This window comes from Eucyclogobius newberryi, unplaced genomic scaffold (assembly GCF_026437365.1).
Source record: "Eucyclogobius newberryi isolate DKJ021-1_F unplaced genomic scaffold, fEucNew1.0.hap1 SCAF_14, whole genome shotgun sequence".
Lineage (NCBI taxonomy): Eukaryota > Metazoa > Chordata > Actinopteri > Gobiiformes > Gobiidae > Eucyclogobius > Eucyclogobius newberryi.
Window position 1 is genome coordinate 14,798,808 of NW_027315768.1, and position 20,330 is coordinate 14,819,137.

The following is a 20,330-nucleotide window of genomic DNA, read 5'->3' on the forward strand; positions in this document are numbered from 1 at the left end:
AATCTTCCTTTTCCTTGGACTGTAACAGAAGATGACAATGTTAGTCATCACCAAACCATCTATAGAAAGAAAAGCCCATGTAAAATGTCTTACCATTCCCTGAAGAATACAGCGGTGCACAGAAAGATACTGTCCTGCAGAATTTTGGAAAACCACCTTACTCGAAAGTCGACCAGTAATCAAACTATTTTCAGTGGAACTCTCATTATCCGTGCCAGTGACGTTACTGCTCGTTCCACCATAGTCACTATCAGAGTCTCCCTCATCTGAGTCGGACTCTGAGCCCGAGATACTTGACATGTCCCCTGGAAAAGACACAAGGCCATTAGACATTAATGTACACAAGTGTAAATCTAAATCACTTTTTTACCAGCTCCTGTTTTTCTCTCAAACTCTTCCACTGTTACTGACAGCAATCCCTCAATCTTTTGTCTCAAGTTGAAACGATGCCAGTCAAGCTTGTAGTGCTCCATCTAAATAAAGTACAAGATTAGGGGCATCAGCATGAACAATATATGAAATCACACATATTTGCATGTCTTTACCTGGTCTTCACGGTTAGTAAAGGAGCATCTACAAGCCAAGCAGGTCATTTTATCAGACACGTCTCTAACCAGACTGCCTTCATCATCATCCAGGCTTTTATTTTCTGACATAAAAAAATATTACATTATGGATACATTTAATTCGATGAACAATATATGATCATTGAAATAGAATAGACATAGAGAATTATACCCTCTTGTGTTGGTTCATGCTCAACAGTCTGTTTAAGAATAGGGTCCACCTCTTTAAGCCCATTCAAAGTCTCATCGCTCGGGCACAAATCGAAAATAGACCGATGAGAGGCACAGGAGGACATTTTGGTAAATATTTGTCTCGAATCCTGCGTGAGGAAATGAAAGGATTCAAAGTGACACGAGTTGTTATTGTAGTTGACGTGATTCACAAGTCATGTTGAAGCCGTCACGTTAATAACACGTGAAGCTGTATCTTCTACAGTCAACACACCGATTATATCTGGTCAGCGTAATCTATCTTTATATAAATACTAAACGAAGGAACAATCCGGCTTAAAATAGTAAATGTCTTACCACATAAGGACCCACAATGCAGCGCTGACGCTACTTGTATTTCCACGCTAGTACGGAAGCCGAAAAGGCTCAAAAATGGCAACCCGCATTAGATGACGTACACGATGACGTAAGGTGGAGTAAGGCTCTTCAGTTAGGATCACACTATTGTACTAAATGTGCCCTTTGACCTCTTTTAACGCTTACCATCTATTCAGGCAGTGTACCTTGACCCCTTTCCTCTCTTTGGATAATTCATAATCACAAAATAAATGTGATTAATTCATACAACCCAAAGAGAAAAGTTCTCTTTTTCATGCGTATCCTGTTAAAACACTACATAGAATAAGCAACAAACACAGGATACTAAAACACAAATAAAACATTCAATAAAATTAACCCTTTCCTTAAAACACATTTATACATCCAATATGAGATAATTATATAAACCAAGTGAATTGACACTGAGGGAAGTCCTTGACCAGTGCTTTAAAATCATTGAAAGGCATAAAATGAGCCGTCTCTGTGTTTTGTTCCACAGGGAGGGAGCAAAGTTGTGGAAAGCCTTTTTTCCTGTCTCTGTGTTGATACAATGTGATTGTAAGATAAAAATGTCCTGAGAACTCGAGCGGTGAATACCTGAACTGATGTGCAATAAACTTGATAAATAATCCAGAAGAGCCTTATACACAAACAAAGGCAGTGCTGTTCTCGTCTTGCATCCAATGACTGCCATTCTACTTTAGAATATAAGTGACTGTGATGAGTTCTGTTACTATTGTTAATAATATTTTAAGTTGGAATCTACTTTGGAGCTTGACACAAATATAAACAATCATGTGCAACGTTTATGTCTTGAGCATTCTATTATAGAATATGAAAAACATAAGTAAAATTTGTGAAAGACAGTCAAAGAAGACAGGTTCAATCAAATGGTCCAAATAAAGTGAAACAAACCAACACACACCTTAAGCTAATGTAAAAACTGTTTATTATTCATGACAAAAGCATAAAAACATTTGACTAAAATAAAATTTACACTATCACTTGGGTTTTGTTTGTCTTCTTTTTGGTTTGCTGCCTTGTTTGGTTTCCGGAGATTTTTCTGTAGGAAACAATAAATCAATTAAAATTTGATTTACAAAAAAAGTGCTGCTGTGTGATTAAGATTCAGACACAATGTGCCACAAATGCTATGCATAAATGTAAATAAAAATGTTTTAGAGTTTAGTTTAGTAGAGCAGAATATGTTAACGTTCTCATTATTGGATATGTATGCATTGTTTATGTGGTGGAGACAGTGCATGTTAATGAACAGAATGTTAAGAGTGTTGTGGGGTCTCATGACTGGGGTCTCATGATTGCATAAAGGAAAAAGGTAAGGCATAGGAACAAGTATGTTGTTAAGTCTACATTTGGATTAAGTACAAATGAGAAAAGGGTTTAGGTCCCAATTTTGAAGGCAAGGGCAAATATTCCGTCTTGTTCCCTGCAGTTTGTTGAAAAGTCTTATGATGTCAGTATGTCTACTTTGGACATGGGCAAGGATTAATGTATGTTGTAAAATATGGGATAAAGTTAGCTGCTGTGATGTTTATGAGAAATGGTAAAAACAGTGTGTTCCATACTTGTTTTGAAATGTGCCAAGGCCTCAAGTTGCTCTGTCACTTCATTAATTTCACGAGTTAAGCTTTGCGCTCTGTTGGTGATAGCTTCATTTCTATCTTGCAATTCCTTCCACAGGTATCTGAAAGACAAACAGGTAAATGATACACTATAAGCCTCACATTCAAAATAATAATAATACAAGTCAATACCTGTTCTCCTCTGATTGACCAGTGAGTTGTTCTTTCAGGCTGTGCTCCTTCTCCAGCAGTTGTCCAAATTCTTGCAAGACATCAATGACTTCACTGTTCGCCATCAGTAAATCTAAACGTTGCTTGGTCTCTTTGGTGCTACAGAATGAGATTTGTTTTAAAAAGTATATTTTGGGAATTGGAAAATGTGACGTCAGGCCCATATAAAAACAACATTAAAAACTCCACATAGTAAGATATCGTTGTAGTTTTTTTGGTTTACATATAATTTACGTAGGCTGAATTAAAATGCTCAAATAGGTACAAAATGGGAAACATACCATTCCTCGAGAGCTTCACGTGCCTGACTCGTTTGCTCACGGACATCCTTCAGTTTTTGCGTCGTTTCAGCCAGAACATGACGCAACTCTTTGATTTGTTCCTGTGAAAAGGTAACAAAATAATGCAATTAAAAGCAAATATGAATTAAAACCCTAGCTGAGCCCGTGCCAAACATGGGGCCAAACGTGACTAACTTTTCCACCACTACTAGCCAACATGCTAGTCTGCTGCTGAGTTGTGCGAAATGTATGAAATGGTAACGCACCGAATCGTCATTTGGTGTGGAAAATGTTGTCTCGGCGTATTCTGTCATTGCTTGTGTTTTATTTAATGTTGTTTTGTGAATGATTGACAACTGTACGAGCCTCGCTATGGTGCGCGTGCGTTTATAAAGAACTACTTCCGCCTCTCCGCTCAGAGCCCGGATAGCTCAGTCGGTAGAGCATCAGACTTTTAATCTGAGGGTCCAGGGTTCAAGTCCCTGTTCGGGCGATAGCTTTTTCTAACCTGTCAAATACAATAGTCGAAAGTATTTTTTTTTAACGTTTAAGTATAAAACACATTTTATGTTTTTGTATATAACCCATAGATATAATTATCCCTTTAACATGTTACGCATTTTTTTAAAAGCAACCATTTTTAATGGAGGATACTTTTCTTTGTGTCAAAGCCTCAAATTGGTATTTGAGCTTCACAAAAGTATAATCTGTGGTAAAGTGCGTAATATATCTGTAGATAAAATGAAAATGTTATTTTGCACAGGTTTGCTCTGGTTCCACTTCACTTTTACCCGTGGATAAGATAATATTTAGTTTTAAATTATGACTTGCTATGCTAAAAATCTTAATTTCTCATAATTCTGAAACCCATGACTAGAAGTAAACATATATGTCTGGAACACATACTCAGTTCATAATGTGTGTATGTTTGAGTTTGAAATGACCTCTCTGATCCAAACACCGAACCATTTCATTTAAGGCTAGCCAAAGTACTGGAGCTGTTATTATATACTGTAAGACCTCACATTATCCTACTGTTGGAGCTGATCGTTATAAAAGAATTGTACTAATTCAAGGATTAAACTCACTCACAAACAAATAACATCCAACATGTATTTTACCCGAGATAATGACAGGTGTCTATTCAGAATGGTGATTGGGAAGACCTATAAAGCTAGCTGTAAGAGCAGGTAAAATGGTAGAAGTGAAGACTTCAGCTTCCAAAGATGGACAGGATTATCCTGTTGTACCTGCTCTCTGCATGCCTCTCAGCGGTGCCTGCTCAGGTATTATTCATATTTCAGAATAACATTAACTGAATAAATGTAGGATATTTGAAAAAAAATCACTTTCTTGTCTGTGTTTGCAGAAGTTTTTGTACAGCTCACCATGGGTTCCCAGGGGTATCAAAGGTGAGTAGTAATCAAATAATCAAATAATAAATGTTTGTCTTACCTTTTGTAAAAATACATGAAATTCCTTACAAAGAGCGTGATGATCGAAACGATGGAACTATCATGAATGAAATAATCAAAGCCAATGAGTTTCAAGGTACTGTATTTGTCTAAAATTGCTATAAACATGTTTTTTGTTATTTAGTTTGAAAGATATCTGTCTTCTTAGCTTCTCGCATCATCGATGGTTCCACCAGCCTCAGAGAGGGAGATATTGCTGTTTCTGCTGGCAGGCGCTCTAAAGTATGCTTTGCCAGAAGCTGTCTGTGGTCAAAGTCAGTGGATGGACATGTCTATATTGCATATAACCTTTCCCCTGAATACAGTAAGTCCTACATTTTTATCAAAGTCTAGAAACTGCAGTATGTTTCAGTTCACTATTTTCTCTGGATCAACGTGTGCTTAGGTGAAATTGAAGAGAAGCTAATCAAAAAGGGGATGGAGACTATTGAGAAAGGCACTTGTGTGAAATTTGTTCCTCGGACTCACCAGCGAGACTACATAGACATTCAGCCCAAGTCGGGGTACGTATGGTACCTTTTAAATTGCAGTAAACGGAACAAAATAAAATATTATTCAACTTTCCACCATATGTCTTGTCTTTGCTTGTCGCCCTACGAGACAACCACTGTTGTGAATTCGGGCGTTACAAAAATTGAGTTGAATTAATAAAATGTAAACATGTTTGTGAGTGTCAGTTCTGTGGTTGCTGTTAAACTAGATGCTGGTCCTACCTTGGTGCCCGCGGTGGGAGACAGACAGTTTCCCTGCAGAGCCCGAGCTGCCTCCAGGCTGGAGTGGTCTCCCATGAGTTCATGCACGCCCTGGGCTTTGTGCATGAGCAGTCCCGCTTTGACAGAGACAACTATGTCACCATCATGTGGCCACACATTTGGAGAGGTGACTTCAGTATTATAGTATTTATAGTATATATAGTATAGTTTATTCTGTATTTTGTCATGAAAAAATCAAACTCATTGCCAATGTTTTATTTGTTCAACCAGATCGTTTGAGGAACTTTGAGAAATTCAAGACAGACAACCTGAATCTACCTTACGATTACAACTCAATCATGCACTTTGGCATGTAAGCTAGAGCCACCTTCTTTTTCCCAACACTTGAAAATGTTTTATTATTTCACGTGCCATTGTTATTTTCAGGTATGCCTACTCACAAGATGGGCAGCCAACCATTATTCCTAAGAGCAGTCAAAACATAAAGATTGGCCAAGCAACAACCCCCAGCCACATCGATAAGATGAAAATCAACAGACTTTACAAATGTGGTTAGTACCAACCAGCGTTTGTTATAATTAATACCTCTACGTGTTCATTCATGTTTTCTTCTTTTGTAGGTGATACCGATGATTACTGAAATATTGGGTGAAACAACTGTATTGAAAGCTTATGTTATAAACGGGTTTCTTTCAATAAAGTTTCTCTCATGAGCAATTTCTGATTGTGTGGATAGTTTCATTGTTTGTGAGCCATAGGTGTAACAATATTAAGATCGATGTATAAATAAAAATAAAATAAAGAGAAGATCTTATTCAACGTTCTCTTTACTACTATAAAAATATTAAGTAATTTCATTTATTTATGCATGAGACCAAATGATCGCCGTCAACATAACTCTGAGCTGATCGTTTATCACTAAATAACTGGTTGACAGTCCAGTAAGACACAAATTGCTGGTCTGTTGGACTCAGAAGCCCATATTCTCCTGGTGACAGCTGCTGAACAGTGTGTGGCACATCCAGCAGCAAAACACCTTCAAGTGTCAATTTCTGAAAATGCTGAATCTTATCTGTGCTAAGTGCAAGGTCAGCCGGGACCACCTGTCTCGGATCAGCAAGGCCTCCACTAAATTATATGCACTGTGTTGATGAGGGGCTTTAATCATGCTTCATCACAGAATATGTGCCAATCAGTACAGAGCAAACGGGCACAAGTGGCTATATAGATTCTGGGGAGTGAGGAGCACATTCAGCTCTGGGAGGACTGGGGACTGACAGTGGCATCAGCTGCAGGATGTGTTCAACCATGATTCTTCTGGGCATCTTTGTGGCTGTGTTGAGCCAGGTCTGCTCCCTTCCACTGAAGGTCAGTCTCCTTTTTATCAATTACATTTTTTCACAAAAGTACAAGTTTAGAATTCTATAGTTCTTGTTTGCAGAATACCACAGAGCATAATGAATGGAAAATGAGAATGAAAAGAGAGTATTCAGGTATATATTTTTTATATTTTATTTTACATTATAAACTGAAAATTATTTACAACTTGGAAGTTTTTTTTTAATTATTAGATGAAATGAAAGACTGGGATGAAATGACAGCGATGGATCAAATTCTTGTAGTTAACAGCAGTAAGTGTATTCAAAATCATAAGAGAGAGAGAGAGAGCAGAAGAATTACTGAATATATATTTATATTCTGTCTCCAGGGCTTCGAGCACCCCGAGGGGTAATGTTCAGAGATGGGGACATTGCAAGTACGTTCCCACGGAGCGCTATAACATGTCCTGGGAACGCCTGCCTGTGGCCCAAATCAGTGGATGGGTTTGTTTATGTGCCTTTCATCATGTCTCCACTTTATGGTATGGATCAGCATTAAAACCAGACTGGATTGAACTGAAGCTGTTTTCCTGACAACTTTTCCCTTTTTCACATTAGATGACATGGACAGAATTACCATAGAAACCGGGATGCAAGACATTTCTGCTGAAACATGCGTTAAGTTTGTTCCACGTACTCATGAAGGCAGCTTTTTAGATATTCAGCCAAGATATGGGTAAGTGCCGAATATCTTTTAGCAGATACTATTTTTGAAGACTCAAATTTATTCCTGATTTGTAAGTTTGTAAAATGACTTGATGTTATGTTGTATCCAAAGCTGCTGGTCTTTCCTGGGACAGACTGGAGGAAGCCAGACTTTATCCCTGCAGACCCCTGGGTGCATGTGGTCTGGAGTAGCCGCACACGAGCTCATGCATGCTCTTGGCTTTGTGCACGAACAGTCTCGCTCTGACCGGGACCACTATGTGTCAATAGTATGGAAAAACATCATGCCAGGTTAGGATTCAACGTTTAAAAAATATGTTTTATTTGTTGTAGTGCTTATTGCTTAATCCTATCTTTGACAGCTCAAATACATAACTTCAGGAAGCAGGCGACCAACAACCTGAACAGCCCCTATGACTACAACTCAGTCATGCATTATGGAAGGTGGGGTTACCTATAGGGGACATAATTAAAGGGTCTTCATGTTTTGGTGGAGCACTATATACTTTTATGCTTCCATTTAGATATGCCTTCTCTGAAGATGGTGGACCCACAATAATACCAAGACCTGATCCTTACATTCCCATTGGCCAACGAGACGGACCAAGTGCTTTAGACATACATAAAATAAACGTTCTCTACGACTGTGGTAAGTGGCTTATGAATACCCATGAATCGATTTCACCGACAATTGTATGACTCTTTTGTCCATCACAGGTGCCAATGAATGACTTTTTGCAAGATAAACTATTCTGCTGTCTTTTATAATAGGCCTTGTCATTAAATAACAGAATTTTTTTTCATTCTAGTCTTTCTTATTTATTTTGTAACAAATAACAGATAGGTCTATAGTGGCATAACATCCAAACAAACATGCTATTCTGTGTAGCCCTCTATTGTGTAATGTTGTGATATGCTTGCTATTTTTAAATAAAGTAATTATTGCAGCAATTTGGAAAATTTTCTTTTTTTGGTTGAATGTGTGGGCGGGTATAAAATGTGGTTTAGAATACACACTAAATTTGGGAACCTGCCTCTGTCTTCTACACGGCCATCATTGAGTCCATCCTCACCTCCTCCATCACTGTGTGGTACGCTGGAGCCACAGCCAGGGACAAACAGAGACTACAGCGAATTGTGTGCTCTGCTGAGAAGGTGATCGGCTGCAGACTTCCATCTCTGTAGGACCTGTACGTCTCCAGGACTCTTGACTTATTCATTGTTTATTGTTTAATATTGCACCGAATCACCAAGACAAGTTCCTGTTTGTGAATTTTGTTAACACAATGGCAATAAACCCTTTCTTATTCTGATGGGAACAAAAATCAGAACCCCATATGAATTATTTAAAGGGGTTATGGGTTAAACTAGGTAAAGGTTGTGGTTTAGGATAATGCTAGGCAAGTAGTTAAGATTAAGGTCATAGTCAGTGTCTGATTGCCGCTGGTATCCATGGTGTTACACGAGCTTCTTCTTCTTCTTTGGTGTTTTATTACCGATGGTATCCATAGCTACATTACCGCCTTCCACTATATTTCGCTAATTGTTTTGTGACGCCTGCTGTTCTGCTTTACGTTACTTCAAAGAAGAGGCGGAGCTCCGCTGCCGCAGCCTCACGCGCGCAGACGCCCGTCTGCCATAAGGACGTCCTCTGCAGCTCGGCTTGGTCAGGTTTGGCTGATAATCGTCTAACATTTAATCACACAAAGTCTCACAATCATGAGCGATAACGAGAAGGGATATGGTCGGGTAAGCAAAACTTTTTTTAATCTTTCAGATATTAACCAAAGCATGGTTTCGTTTTCGGTTAAGTAGGCTTTATCCTAATGCTAATGCTACTGGCTAACATAGCTAGACGCTTTGTCCGTGATTAAGAAAATCGTTATGCGACGTAGCCAATTTTTGTGGATCTTGTATGTATCGTGTTTTATGCATATACATTTGTAGCATTTTGTAAAAAGTTGCGTCGCTAATGAATCATTGTTATTGTCGTTCACGCTGATGCGAGTGTGTACGTGCTCTGCTCAAGATGGTTGTAGGCCACAAGGCCTCGTAGTGTGCGGGAAATGGAGACGCACTTCTTTAACCCTCACGATCAGCGGCCGTGCATTAGATCTCATACCATTGCTTATGGGATTTGATGCAGTATGCGTAATTCATGCGTTTGCACGAATAACGAAACGTTATGAGACATCGCTATAACGTTTATTTATATATAGATGCGTCATTTGCGCCATTTTTGTCCATGTTGTTGTGCCGCAGTAAACAACGTATTTTTAAGTTTGATTGTTATTATTATTATTTTACCCGCTGCCTGAAATTAGAAATAAATATGGCTCGACAAATGAAATAACCCACTCACGGAAGTAAAGTAATCCAGAGCCCTTCACCGTCGCGTTTCCTCGCAGCCGCTGTTTGGCCTCGTGCAAAGTGAAACCCGAGCAGCCGTGGCGCAAAAGCCCGTTCCAAGTCCTGGACTAGGGCTTTTAATAACCTGATCAAACACAGTGGATCTATTGACTCCATTATGCCGTCCTAACCGAAGTGCTACACTCTATAAGCGAGTTAGTTGACGTGTAACATGTTTTGCATTATGTGGGAGCTTTCTCATGCATGTGATACGATTGTATTATTGACCCGGGTTTCAAATTTGTAACTATAGTCATATTCTTCTTTTTTATAAAGGTTAAGATTGGACGAAGAAAAGGCTGAAGAACCTCTTAAATATCAATAATATGAAGCTCAGATGTGTGAAGCTGAATTTGTGAATGCATGCTAAAACATGAGGAGGGAAGAAGTATGGGCAATGTGTGAAAAGGGGGAAGTAAGAAGAATTAAGAAATGCGAAGAAAGAAGAATAATGTGGCGTAATGAAGTGACAGAAATAAAGAAGTAAATGAAGTAATCTGGAGAAGGTATAGGGATATGTCATTTTTCTAGTCTGTTTGTCAAATGCGTGCATGTTCTTGTTATCAAATGCAACACAGTAATTTCTATCATTTACACAACTCATACTTTCTGTCATGTTGACAAATTAAGTTGTACTCTCACATATTTGCTGCTTTCATTAGCAATTATGTTCCAAAGAGCTTTATTTCCTTTCCTTAACTTCTGAACTGTCCCTTTCCATATTCCTCAGACTAGCCTTATTCATAAGTACACACATGTTTAGGTATGCGTGTGCACTGTGACTTACGCTCATAAGAACTCTGTGTGTGTGTGGTTCGTTCAGGAGTCCCGCTCTGCCTCGAGGAGCGCGTCTCGGGGCTCCCGTGGCTCTGGAAAGTCCGGGAGTCACACTCCGGCTCGTTCTAAAGATGGATCCCGGCATTCTCACTCAAAATCCCGCTCCCGTTCTAGGTCAAAGTCTGGGTAAGTGAACATCTATTTTCTTTAGTTTACTGTTTAAATAAAGTTGACCATTTCAAAGGCTAATATTTATGTGCTGCTGTTGGTTGTTTTCAGCTCCCGACGCGGCTCCAGGCGTCACTACAGCCGCTCTCGCTCCCGATCGCGCTCATACCGCAGACGCTCCCGCAGCAGGTCCTACAGCGGCGAGAGACGCCATCGGAGCCACAGCCGCTCCCCCATGTCTAACCGCCGCAGGCACATTGGAAACAGAGTATGTTGGCATCTCGTTATTACTTTATTATCAGGCTAATTCTAAAACTGGGGATATTATATTCATTGCTGTTATTTTTGAAGGCAAATCCAGACCCAAACGCCTGCTTGGGAGTGTTCGGCCTGAGCTTGTACACCACAGAGCGAGACCTGAGGGACGTCTTCTCCAAATACGGCCCCTTGGCAGACGTCAGTATTGTGTATGACCAGCAGTCAAGGCGCTCCAGGGGCTTTGCCTTTGTTTACTTTGAGAACACGGATGACTCAAAAGAAGTAGGTAGCATTCGTGAATAGAATTATCCTAAAAATGAAGTGTAATATGTTTCTAAATGTCTCTTGTTCCATCAGGCAAAGGAGAGGGCAAATGGCATGGAGTTGGATGGGCGCAGGATTAGAGTGGACTTCTCCATCACAAAAAGACCCCACACACCAACACCTGGCATTTATATGGGTCGTCCGACGTAGTAAGAAGGGCCTTACGATACAGAATATAAAGGGCCTCGATGTAAGTATTTCATCTCTGGAATCTGATTTCTGCAGTGGTGGGGGGGGCAGCGGCGGCGGTGGTGGTGGTAGTGGTGGCAGCAGCGGTGGAAGTGGCGGAGGTGGCGGTGGGCCCAGTGGACCTCGCCGGTACTCGCGTGACTACGACCGTGGATATGAACGTGGGTATGACAGAGGAGGGGATCGGGGAGACAGAGGAGATAGAGGAGGTGGCTACGATCGCTATGACGACAGAGATTACTACAGATCATACAGGTAAGTCGCTGTCTGTATTTTCTTGGTTATTCTGAAGTCTCTAGACTGATTTTGATCGTGTCTTCTTTCAGAAAACGCTCTCCATCTCCCTACTACAGGGGAACATACAGGTCCCGGTCCAGGTCACGATCCTATTCTCCGCGTAAGTTTTTCACACTCATGTTTGAACTGTTGATGGAGCATTTTCTAAGCACCTCACTCTGTTTGATTTTGCAGGTCGCTATTGAACGATGTAATGAAGTTATCAAGTTTTTGAGTCTGAAGCACAGAATGAGTCTAGTATATTGTTGCGTGGTCTAACAGTTAATTTTACAGTCTCTTAGATGGTCATCGAATGTCCATGTGCAGTAACTGTATACAGTAAAACTTTCATGTGAGCTGTTTTTATTTTACCCTCATGGTTACATTTTTTTATTTCTTGTATGCTGATTGGATCTTTGAAGAAAATAAAGGAAGTTGCATTTTCCAAGAAGACTAATGTTTTTTAATTGTTTCATTGTTACAAATTGAACAACGTGTGTCGAAAAAATATTTTCCAGGCACTCTTGGGTTAGTCTAACCAGTGCACTAAAATGTCCTTATGTAGGTATGGGATGTAATTTGTATATTTTTTTTAAAAACTAAAACTGACATCTCCCCCTGCTGGCTAAAATGCACACAAAGTAATGGAACCTTGTATTTCTAGCAGTTGAGGGCTATTTGTCTGATATTTAATCACAAAGATGTTATCCTTGTAAAATGCACTAAGACTGACAAGTAGGTAAGTGGAGGTAATATAATGAATTGCACCATATATTTCCCACACAGGTGTTTATACATATAAGTGCTTTAGCCTATTGATTTTTCAATTGAACCATACCATCATTATGTATTTAATCATATTAATACTAAATTATCCAACAGCCAAACTGCTGATACTAACATCAGAAGAGCTATTACAATTTTACTATCTGTGAATGAATGTAAAATAAGTCTTAATTGATGCCTCACTAACAACAACTAAAATACTATGATTCCAGTGAATGTGAGCTGTGTGAACTGAACACTGCACATGTCATTGTTTTGTAAACAGACCTAGGATTGGACATTCCTCTGCTCCCATTTAGCCGTAAACAACACTGATAGTCCTCTGACCCTCTGCTGCTGCAGTAGGGTGGCAGTACTGCTCACAGACATGCACAGACACACATGAACGCACACACAACGCTCACAAACACACATGCGCTCACACACACATGCTCACACACACACATGCACAAACACACATATGCTCACACACACACATGCACAAACACACATATGCTCACACACACATGCTGATAGACGTGCACAGACACACATGAACGCACACACAACGCTCACAAACACACACACACATGCACAAACACACACATGCACAAACACACACATGCTCACACACACACATGCACAAACAGTCAAGCAGCGTAAAAGGCAATGGCGATGGCTCCTCCCCGTTGTTGCTGCTATAGGTACAAGACGTCCGTGCAGAAGGCTGAACTGCAGCTCGGGCCCCTCGCCCCTCGCCACGCTGTTCTCTTCTGCTCAAAACGTCTACATGCTCCTGCGTCATGTCCTGTACACACCCCTGTGAATTCACCTGCAACAAATGGAGGATAAAGTAAGTGGTGAGAATATCTATTATCACAAAGAAGCCTTGGCTGAATATTTGGTCTTAGCCTGTGAATTGTTTCTGTAAAACATAGAGCTATTCCAAGAACACATGTTTAAAGGATAATTACTTGATTTTACATGTAAAGACGTAACTGAAGGACATGCAAAATCTATAATGTGGCGGCTTTTAAGTTTCACTGTATAATTCATTACAAAGCAGTGTGCCAAAGTGTAGTGTAGAACTACAAATTCATGAATCAACGAATTTTTGAAAAAAAAAATACATACAAATATAGGATATGCAAAGTTATTTAGCCAGTTTCTAGGCTTGTGCAAAAAGCCTACATTGACTTGGAACTTTAGATGAGGCTAAAGTGTTATAACACAATCATGACAAACGCATTAAAACGGTCCCTTTGGAAGAGTAGCAGTTTTGTTTGTGATCCATCTGCTCAAGAACATGTTATAAATACAGGTTTTAGGCTTGTCCTGAATACAAAACGTACAGCACTGGAATAAGGCTACTGTTCCTGTTGACAAGAGCTCTTTATGAGTCTTGATTTTCCACACAGTAGGCTGCCCTTCCAGTATCCAGCCTGGAGCAAACCCCCTCGCCTATCGCAATAAATTAATACACATAAATAATTGAACATAATGGCACGTCTCCCTAAGCCGCTGAAGCAGGAGGGCTCTCACTTGCACCTCCAAACATTTTTTTCCTGCAGATTTTAAGGGAGATTTTATTTAGAGGCGGTGCTTGTTGGCTCCGGAGCAGCGTCGTAACGACACTTTTTTTTCCCCTCCAGTCCCAGTTAAAAGAGTTTGACCAGGGCCAGAGTTGGTGCTGGGGGGTCGCTGATATAAGCTTTCCCGGGGGGTACTCGCTGCGCTTTTTTTCCCAGCAGATTTTTTATTTTATTTTCTTTTTTTTATTTTTCTACTCCTGTTTACCGCCACTCAAGATCAGAAACCCCTGCGAGATTTTTTCACCCCCTTTTCAGATCATGAACAAACTATATGTTGGGAATTTAAGTCCTTCGGTCACTGTCGAGGACTTGAAGGAGCTCTTTGGGGAGAGGAAGCTGCCAGTGGCCGAGCAGGTCTTTCTGAAAACGGGCTATGCTTTTGTGGACTTCCCCGACCAGAACTCGGCCATAAAGGCTATAGAGACTTTATCTGGTAAGTGGCTTTGATAAGTACTCCAGAGATGCTGCACGGACACGCCGAGCGCACGAGCCCACAAACGCACACACGCGGGGCGCACAAATGTCACGTATCGCCCCCGTAATGTCGGTGCCTTTTTTCGGCTTGTGGATGTTGCTTTTCTTTTTACCGTTCGACGTCCGTGTCACCACCCGAGTTCAGATGAGCGGACACAAGAAAAAAACCCCGGAATAAACGCTCGCGCACACGGGCACACACAGCGAGAGAGCGCGAGCCCCGGGACCACGCGCGTCACTCCGCCGCTCGCGCAGAAAAACACACATTCGAACATTTTAATCAAGAATAAAAAAAAAAGTCCCGTTTGTGCGCGGATGCAGACTGTGTGTGTGTGTGTGTGTGTGTGTGTGGTGGTGGTGTGTCTGCTGGGGCGGCTGTACTCGTGCGCGATCGCCCGCTGGAATGTATGGGACGGTTCGGGGGTAGGCATAATTATTTTTCACTTATTTTTTATCTTGATTTTATTGAGGCGCGCGGGGCGTCGCGAGCGCGGAAAACTTGCCAGAGCCGTGTTCCTCTGATGTCTGGCTATGTTTTTACGAGGTGTCTTGGAGGTGGGTCGCGGGGGTCCGGAGGAAAGGGCTAATAAACAGGTAGCCGAGGGGGGACGAGGTGAGACGCTGCTCACTCCGCGCTGCGCCAGCATCATAGTAACGTAAAGCCGTGTGGACGCGAGCCCTGAGCGCGTGCGGGGGAAAGAAGCAGCCGTAAAGAAGGAAAAACAACAACAACAACAACCCCCCACACACACACACACACACACACGGAGCATTTAAGAAACACCTACCTACCGAGCTACGGGTACAAGTCGCTCTTCTTTCCACGGGCCCGTCTCCGCTTTCACGCACACACGCATTCTTTACCGTGAACATGCCCCACATTGCGTGCGTGTGCGGGAGTGGGAAGCATGGCGTCCCCCCCCCCCCCCCGGTTCCCTCCACAATCCACTATTAACGCGTGTTTTGTTTTTAATGCCACTTCTTGAAACTTTTTATTTTGTGTCACCTCAATGTAAACACCCCCCCTCCCTACAGTCTGGACGTGTCTGCGTGGATGTATGCGGGGCGCGGGGGGGAAGCACCTACTTGTGAAGCGATTCAAAAGTGTCGCTTTTGTTACTCTCATGGCGCGACTAACGTTACATTGTCCCGTTTCCCGTCCCCTCCGCAGGTACTCAGCTGCACGGGAAGGTGATAGAGGTAGACTACTCGGTTCCCAAAAAACTAAGGTAGGCCTACAACCTTTGACACACACACACACACACACACACACACACACACACACACACACACACACACACACACACACACACACACACACACACACACACACACACACACACACACACACACACACACACAGGAGCCCAGGGGCCCTGAGCCGGAGTGACCCGTGTGAAGTGTATCAAGGACATTCTCAAAGACTCTATACGTTTGGTCTGAGCGAAGGAGGGAACCGAAAGTGCTCGAATGGACTCGTTTTGTTGTGTAGGACGCACAGGCCGCGGCGGCACGAGGGCAGGCCCGCTCCCCTCCATTGCTCACGTGGGTGCTGCCATGTTAGGCCACGTTAGCTAATAATTGCGTCTTAATTGCATTTTATCTGGCGTTATGTTGAAGTGGAGGAGTGGTGAGCTGAGTGTCCCTCTTGTGTCCCGCTTCACAGTATGTCTCCCTCCGCTGCATTGTATGTCCCCCTCTGCACACTATGTCCCCCTCTGCACTGTATGTCCCCCTCTGCACAGTATGTCCCCCTCTGCTCAGTATGTCCCCCTCTGCTCAGTATGTCCCCCTCTGCTCAGTATGTCCCCCTCTGCTAAGTATGTCTCCCACAGTATGGCGCAGCTCTCATGGCGTGTGGAGGAGCTCTTCTTCTATAGGAGCTGCCTTGATCCCGTCCACTCTTCACGTGTCTTTCCCCTTTGAAACATGGCAGAAGTCCCTTTGGCGTGTCTTGTGTGACATTGTGTGTAGTATTGTGTAGAGTACATGCAGAAGTTGTGCGTAGAGCCGCGCGGGGGAAGCCTCTGCATAAAGGGAAAGAGTACATTGCGTGAGCACAAGGTAAATATTCAAGCCCCTTGTGGAGACCACGTGACGTATACTTTACACATTTGCAGCTCCGCTTTGGGCGCTGCCCGCTGCCTCTGCTCACTTTCGACCATTGTCTGCAGCTTCTGTGTAATTACATTGGATATAAAATGGTGTGTACGTTTCATGGCGCACTCGGGGCCGCCCATGTCTTGTTTTTTCGCTGTTTTCAGCGAGGTTTTGCCTGGAGTCGTGCGCAACATGGAGCTGAGCCTGCGCCACTCCCCATAGTGGTGCACGTAGGCCGTGGCAGTGTGTCACGGCAGCCATGATGTGCTCCCATGAACAGGGGCCATACATGTGCTGCGTGTGTCCGGGAGGGAGCCAGGGCAGCGGGCAGAGCTGTGTGTCGTGCCCGGACCTGGACACCAAACCCCCGCCACACGAGCGAGCCGTGCGGGGCAGACTACACGTCCCTATTACGCTCAGGTGGACGTGTGTTTAGGATAGTAATGCTGTGGGATTAGCATTCACGCAGCACTGGGAAAACTGACTCATAATACATACATTATATATATATATATGTTATTTAGGAATTACGGTTTGGATCAGTCTTTTTATACGTACATTAAATCCTGGCATTGTGCTGCAGATGCATTTAACGTGGTTAGTAATGCACGTGGGTTCAATTTCAAATGATTTGTAATTGTATTTGTATTTTTTCTTTTTTTCATAATTCCTGTCATTAGCATGGGCATAATTGTAATGTAACAGTCTAAAGTTGTAGAGGTAATTATAGTGGACATTGAAGGTTTGCCCAGTACGTGAGTGTGTTAAATCAAGCATGAATGAATGAATCAGTTCAGTTCTTTTGGTTTTGTCAGTGAAGTGAGTGTGGTTCAGGCCTGCTGCTGTTTTACTGCTGCTTTAGTTTGCATTTGTGACACTAAATAACATTTATTTTATTTGTTCAGCACACAGCTGGTTAAGGAATAAATTGTTAGTTATTTAGAAACCCTAAATAATCACCTCAGTGTGTTGGCTTCATCATTAAATACACCTTTATAGTAAAATTGCTTTGTTGAAAAGGCCTTAAAATCGTATAGTTAAGACTGTAAATGTGTCTACAAAATCTATCTGATCAGTGGCTTTGTATTCATGTTTGTAAAATAATAGTAACATTTGTTATAGTTTATTTCTTATTTCCAAATGTGTTTATAAAGCCGTAGTTAGAATAATAATGATTGTTGGTTTGAAAACATGATTTCTTATATTTTGAAACCAACCAAACTAAATATTGAAAGTGAAGTTAAAAAATGTGGTTGCAAATTAAACAACAAAATTGATAGTTCTTTAAAAGATACATTGTCAGTAATACTAATAGTAGATTATTGGTTGATGCTGCTTCATTTGTTGTGTTCTTTTTTGTTTGAGCTATTTTTTTTTATTTAATAAAACTTCTATAATATTAGTCATGTAACTTTTGTGTATTCTATTTTAAAATTTGTTCTGTATGTAAAATGCTTCATGAGTTTCAATATAAGTCTATTATTACTCTTGTGATAACTACATTGTAGAGACTTTGGCAACATTGTAATAGGCCTAAGATCGTCTATGAAATGATTAATACATATATATTTTGCTTTGACTTGTCATGTTGGCTTAACAATAATATATTGTGAAAATATATGTATTTAGTAACCCAAACTGGTTCACTTAACACTGTGTGTTGATGCTAATTGATATTGCTGCTACATAAATGACAAACTGTGTGTGTATTCCACAAAGGTGTGGAAGATGTGGGCAGAGTGAGTTCTCACTGCCGAGCTCGTCCGAGAGTTTATAATGAGCGTGTGAAGGCTGTCTCGGACTTACTGCTGAATTCATAGTATTAATGTTGTCAAATTATTCTCCTGCTTCATTTATTTACAATTTTATGTTGTAAAAGATCTTAGATAATCACCTTCAGAAATACAAATGTCTACCCATGAAGGAGTAAGCACTCACAGCAATATAGTCTGGTTTCTTCTCATATTAAAACATCTGATGAGACTATTGATTGGACCCATTTCTGACGTGTAAACGCCTGCATTGCAGCAAAGTCACATGTAGTTGTACGTAGTGTATGTGTCCGCTGGTCCAGTCTAAACAGTGAAACACAATAGCCAACAGTTGATCCACTCTGAATCCATTAATGCTCCCTGCTTGATCCTGGTGCAGGGAAACACTCAGAGCAGTCTGGAGTGATGCTGAAATGGTCCTCTCACCCTCTCACATCCTCTCTCATCCTCTCACATCCTCTCTCATCCTCTCACATCCTCTCACATCCTCTCTCATCCTCTCACATCCTCTCTCATCCTCTCTCATCCTCTCTCCTCCTCTCACATCCTCTCACATCCTCTCACATCCTCTCACATCCTCTCACATCCTCTCTCATCCTCTCTCATCCTCTCACATCCTCTCTCATCCTCTCTCATCCTCTCACATCCTCTCACATCCTCTCTCACCCTCTCATCCTCACATCTTCACATCCTCTCACCCTCTCACTTCCTCTCTCATCCTCACAGCCTCTCACATCCTCAAATCCTTTCTCATCCTCACGCCCTCTCATCCTCTTACGTCCTCACACCCTCTCATCCTCTCACATCCTCTCTCACCCTCTCACACCCTCTCATCCTCTCTCATCCTCTCTCATCCTCTCTCATCCTCTCACATCCTCTCACATCCTCTCTCACCCTCTCATCCTCACATCTTCACATCCTCTCACCCTCTCACTTCCTCTCTCATCCTCACAGCCTCTCACATCCTCAAATCCTTTCTCATCCTCACGCCCTCTCATCCTCTTACGTCCTCACACCCTCTCATCCTCTCACATCCTCTCTCATCCTCTCATATCCTCTCTCACCCTCTCTCACCCTCTCACGCCCTCTCATCCTCTCACGTCCTCACATCCTCTCATGCACTCTCATCCTCTCACATCCTCTCTCATCCTCTCATATCCTCTCACCCTCTCATCCTCTCACGTCCTCATACCCTCTCATCCTCTCACATCCTCTCTCATCCTCTCATATCCTCTCTCACCCTCTCACACCCTCTCATCCTCTCACGTCCTCACACGCTCTCACATCCTCTCATGCCCTCTCATCCTCTCATATCCTCTCTCACCCTCTCACGCCCTCTCATCCTCATCCTCTCACGTCCTCACACCCTCTCACATCCTCTCATGCCCTCTCATCCTCATCCTCTCACGTCCTCACACCCTCTCACATCCTCTCATGCCCTCTCATCCTCTTACGTCCTCACACCCTCTCACATCCTCTCATGCCCTCTCATCCTCATCCTCTCACGTCCTCACACCCTCTCACATCCTCTCATGCCCTCTCATCCTCTCACGTCCTCACACCCTCTCACATCCTCTCATGCCCTCTCATCCTCTCACGTCCTCACACCCTCTCACCCTCTCACGCCCTCTCATCCTCATCCTCTCACGTCCTCACACCCTCTCACATCCTCTCATGCCCTCTCATCCTCTCACATCCTCTCACGTCCTCTCATGCCCTCTCATCCTCTCACATCCTCATATCCTCTTTCACCCTCTCATCCTCTCACATCCTCTCTCATCCT

The 20,330-nt window shown here is 42.2% G+C and overlaps 5 protein-coding genes, 1 long non-coding RNA gene and 1 other non-coding gene across 10 annotated transcripts in view; 5 read left to right on the forward strand and 2 right to left on the reverse strand.

Annotated features, from left to right (window-relative positions):
* Nucleotides 1-1,114, reverse strand: part of ankzf1 (ankyrin repeat and zinc finger peptidyl tRNA hydrolase 1) — a 7,316-nt gene extending 6,202 nt beyond the window's left edge. The window contains exons 1-6 of the mRNA XM_072444381.1: nucleotides 1,095-1,114; nucleotides 739-886; nucleotides 546-649; nucleotides 371-473; nucleotides 94-305; nucleotides 1-19 (exon numbers count right to left, since the gene is read on the reverse strand). The exon at nucleotides 1-19 is cut by the window's left edge and continues 91 nt beyond it. Of these exons, the coding sequence (XP_072300482.1) occupies nucleotides 1-19; nucleotides 94-305; nucleotides 371-473; nucleotides 546-649; nucleotides 739-862 (562 nt within the window). The 5' untranslated portion in view covers nucleotides 863-886; nucleotides 1,095-1,114. The remainder of the gene's footprint in view (nucleotides 20-93; nucleotides 306-370; nucleotides 474-545; nucleotides 650-738; nucleotides 887-1,094) is intronic.
* Nucleotides 1,115-2,589: 1,475 nt separating this feature from the next.
* Nucleotides 2,590-3,391, reverse strand: LOC140359451 (uncharacterized). Its single transcript, XR_011926858.1, has 3 exons — nucleotides 3,211-3,391; nucleotides 2,891-3,028; nucleotides 2,590-2,820 (listed from the first exon to the last, which is right to left on the reverse strand). It is a non-coding gene; the product is annotated as an uncharacterized lncRNA (long non-coding RNA).
* A 239-nt stretch (nucleotides 3,392-3,630) lies between these two features.
* trnak-uuu (transfer RNA lysine (anticodon UUU)) lies at nucleotides 3,631-3,703 on the forward strand. Its single transcript has one exon. It is a non-coding gene; the product is annotated as a tRNA-Lys (tRNA).
* Nucleotides 3,704-4,185: 482 nt separating this feature from the next.
* On the forward strand, nucleotides 4,186-6,119 carry hce2l2 (high choriolytic enzyme 2-like 2). The gene is made up of 9 exons (XM_072444385.1): nucleotides 4,186-4,496; nucleotides 4,580-4,622; nucleotides 4,699-4,761; nucleotides 4,834-4,989; nucleotides 5,071-5,188; nucleotides 5,386-5,564; nucleotides 5,669-5,750; nucleotides 5,825-5,949; nucleotides 6,019-6,119. Exons 1-9 carry the CDS (start codon nucleotides 4,437-4,439, stop codon nucleotides 6,036-6,038), a joined length of 846 nt encoding a protein of 281 aa, XP_072300486.1. The 5' UTR covers nucleotides 4,186-4,436; the 3' UTR covers nucleotides 6,039-6,119.
* A 502-nt stretch (nucleotides 6,120-6,621) lies between these two features.
* Nucleotides 6,622-8,308, forward strand: hce2l1 (high choriolytic enzyme 2-like 1). Its single transcript, XM_072444384.1, has 9 exons — nucleotides 6,622-6,766; nucleotides 6,840-6,891; nucleotides 6,970-7,029; nucleotides 7,107-7,259; nucleotides 7,336-7,453; nucleotides 7,556-7,734; nucleotides 7,806-7,887; nucleotides 7,968-8,092; nucleotides 8,161-8,308. The coding sequence occupies exons 1-9, from the start codon at nucleotides 6,695-6,697 to the stop codon at nucleotides 8,172-8,174; spliced, it is 855 nt and encodes a 284-aa protein (XP_072300485.1). The 5' UTR covers nucleotides 6,622-6,694; the 3' UTR covers nucleotides 8,175-8,308.
* A 724-nt stretch (nucleotides 8,309-9,032) lies between these two features.
* On the forward strand, nucleotides 9,033-12,295 carry tra2b (transformer 2 beta homolog). Its single transcript, XM_072444392.1, has 8 exons — nucleotides 9,033-9,192; nucleotides 10,676-10,815; nucleotides 10,909-11,065; nucleotides 11,149-11,337; nucleotides 11,413-11,528; nucleotides 11,620-11,823; nucleotides 11,895-11,965; nucleotides 12,040-12,295. The coding sequence occupies exons 1-8, from the start codon at nucleotides 9,163-9,165 to the stop codon at nucleotides 12,048-12,050; spliced, it is 918 nt and encodes a 305-aa protein (XP_072300493.1). The 5' UTR covers nucleotides 9,033-9,162; the 3' UTR covers nucleotides 12,051-12,295.
* Nucleotides 12,296-14,204: 1,909 nt separating this feature from the next.
* The window catches only part of igf2bp2a (insulin-like growth factor 2 mRNA binding protein 2a), a 71,317-nt gene continuing 65,191 nt past the window's right edge, over nucleotides 14,205-20,330 (forward strand). For 2 of the 4 annotated variants that reach the window (XM_072444387.1, XM_072444388.1), the window contains exons 1-2: nucleotides 14,205-14,634; nucleotides 15,847-15,904. In XM_072444387.1, the coding sequence (XP_072300488.1) occupies nucleotides 14,460-14,634; nucleotides 15,847-15,904 (233 nt within the window). In that variant the 5' untranslated portion in view covers nucleotides 14,205-14,459. The remainder of the gene's footprint in view (nucleotides 14,635-15,846; nucleotides 15,905-20,330) is intronic. The other 2 variants (XM_072444386.1, XM_072444390.1) reach the window with 2 other exon arrangements.

What these genes read in the sequence shown, in the direction of transcription:
- hce2l2 (XM_072444385.1), top strand. Translation starts at nt 4,437, where the DNA reads ATGGACAGGATTATCCTGTTGTACCTGCTCTCTGCATGCCTCTCAGCG. An exon ending in TCTCAGCGGTGCCTGCTCAG is followed by an intron (nt 4,497 to 4,579) that starts GTATTATTCATA and finishes CTGTGTTTGCAG; the next exon opens with AAGTTTTTGTACAGCTCACC. An exon ending in CAACAGACTTTACAAATGTG is followed by an intron (nt 5,950 to 6,018) that starts GTTAGTACCAAC and finishes CTTCTTTTGTAG; the next exon opens with GTGATACCGATGATTACTGA.
- hce2l1 (XM_072444384.1), top strand. Translation starts at nt 6,695, where the DNA reads ATGTGTTCAACCATGATTCTTCTGGGCATCTTTGTGGCTGTGTTGAGC. An exon ending in TCTGCTCCCTTCCACTGAAG is followed by an intron (nt 6,767 to 6,839) that starts GTCAGTCTCCTT and finishes TCTTGTTTGCAG; the next exon opens with AATACCACAGAGCATAATGA. An exon ending in AATGAAAAGAGAGTATTCAG is followed by an intron (nt 6,892 to 6,969) that starts GTATATATTTTT and finishes TTTAATTATTAG; the next exon opens with ATGAAATGAAAGACTGGGAT.
- tra2b (XM_072444392.1), top strand. Translation starts at nt 9,163, where the DNA reads ATGAGCGATAACGAGAAGGGATATGGTCGG. An exon ending in TATATGGGTCGTCCGACGTA is followed by an intron (nt 11,529 to 11,619) that starts GTAAGAAGGGCC and finishes TGGGGGGGGCAG; the next exon opens with CGGCGGCGGTGGTGGTGGTA. An exon ending in GATTACTACAGATCATACAG is followed by an intron (nt 11,824 to 11,894) that starts GTAAGTCGCTGT and finishes GTCTTCTTTCAG; the next exon opens with AAAACGCTCTCCATCTCCCT.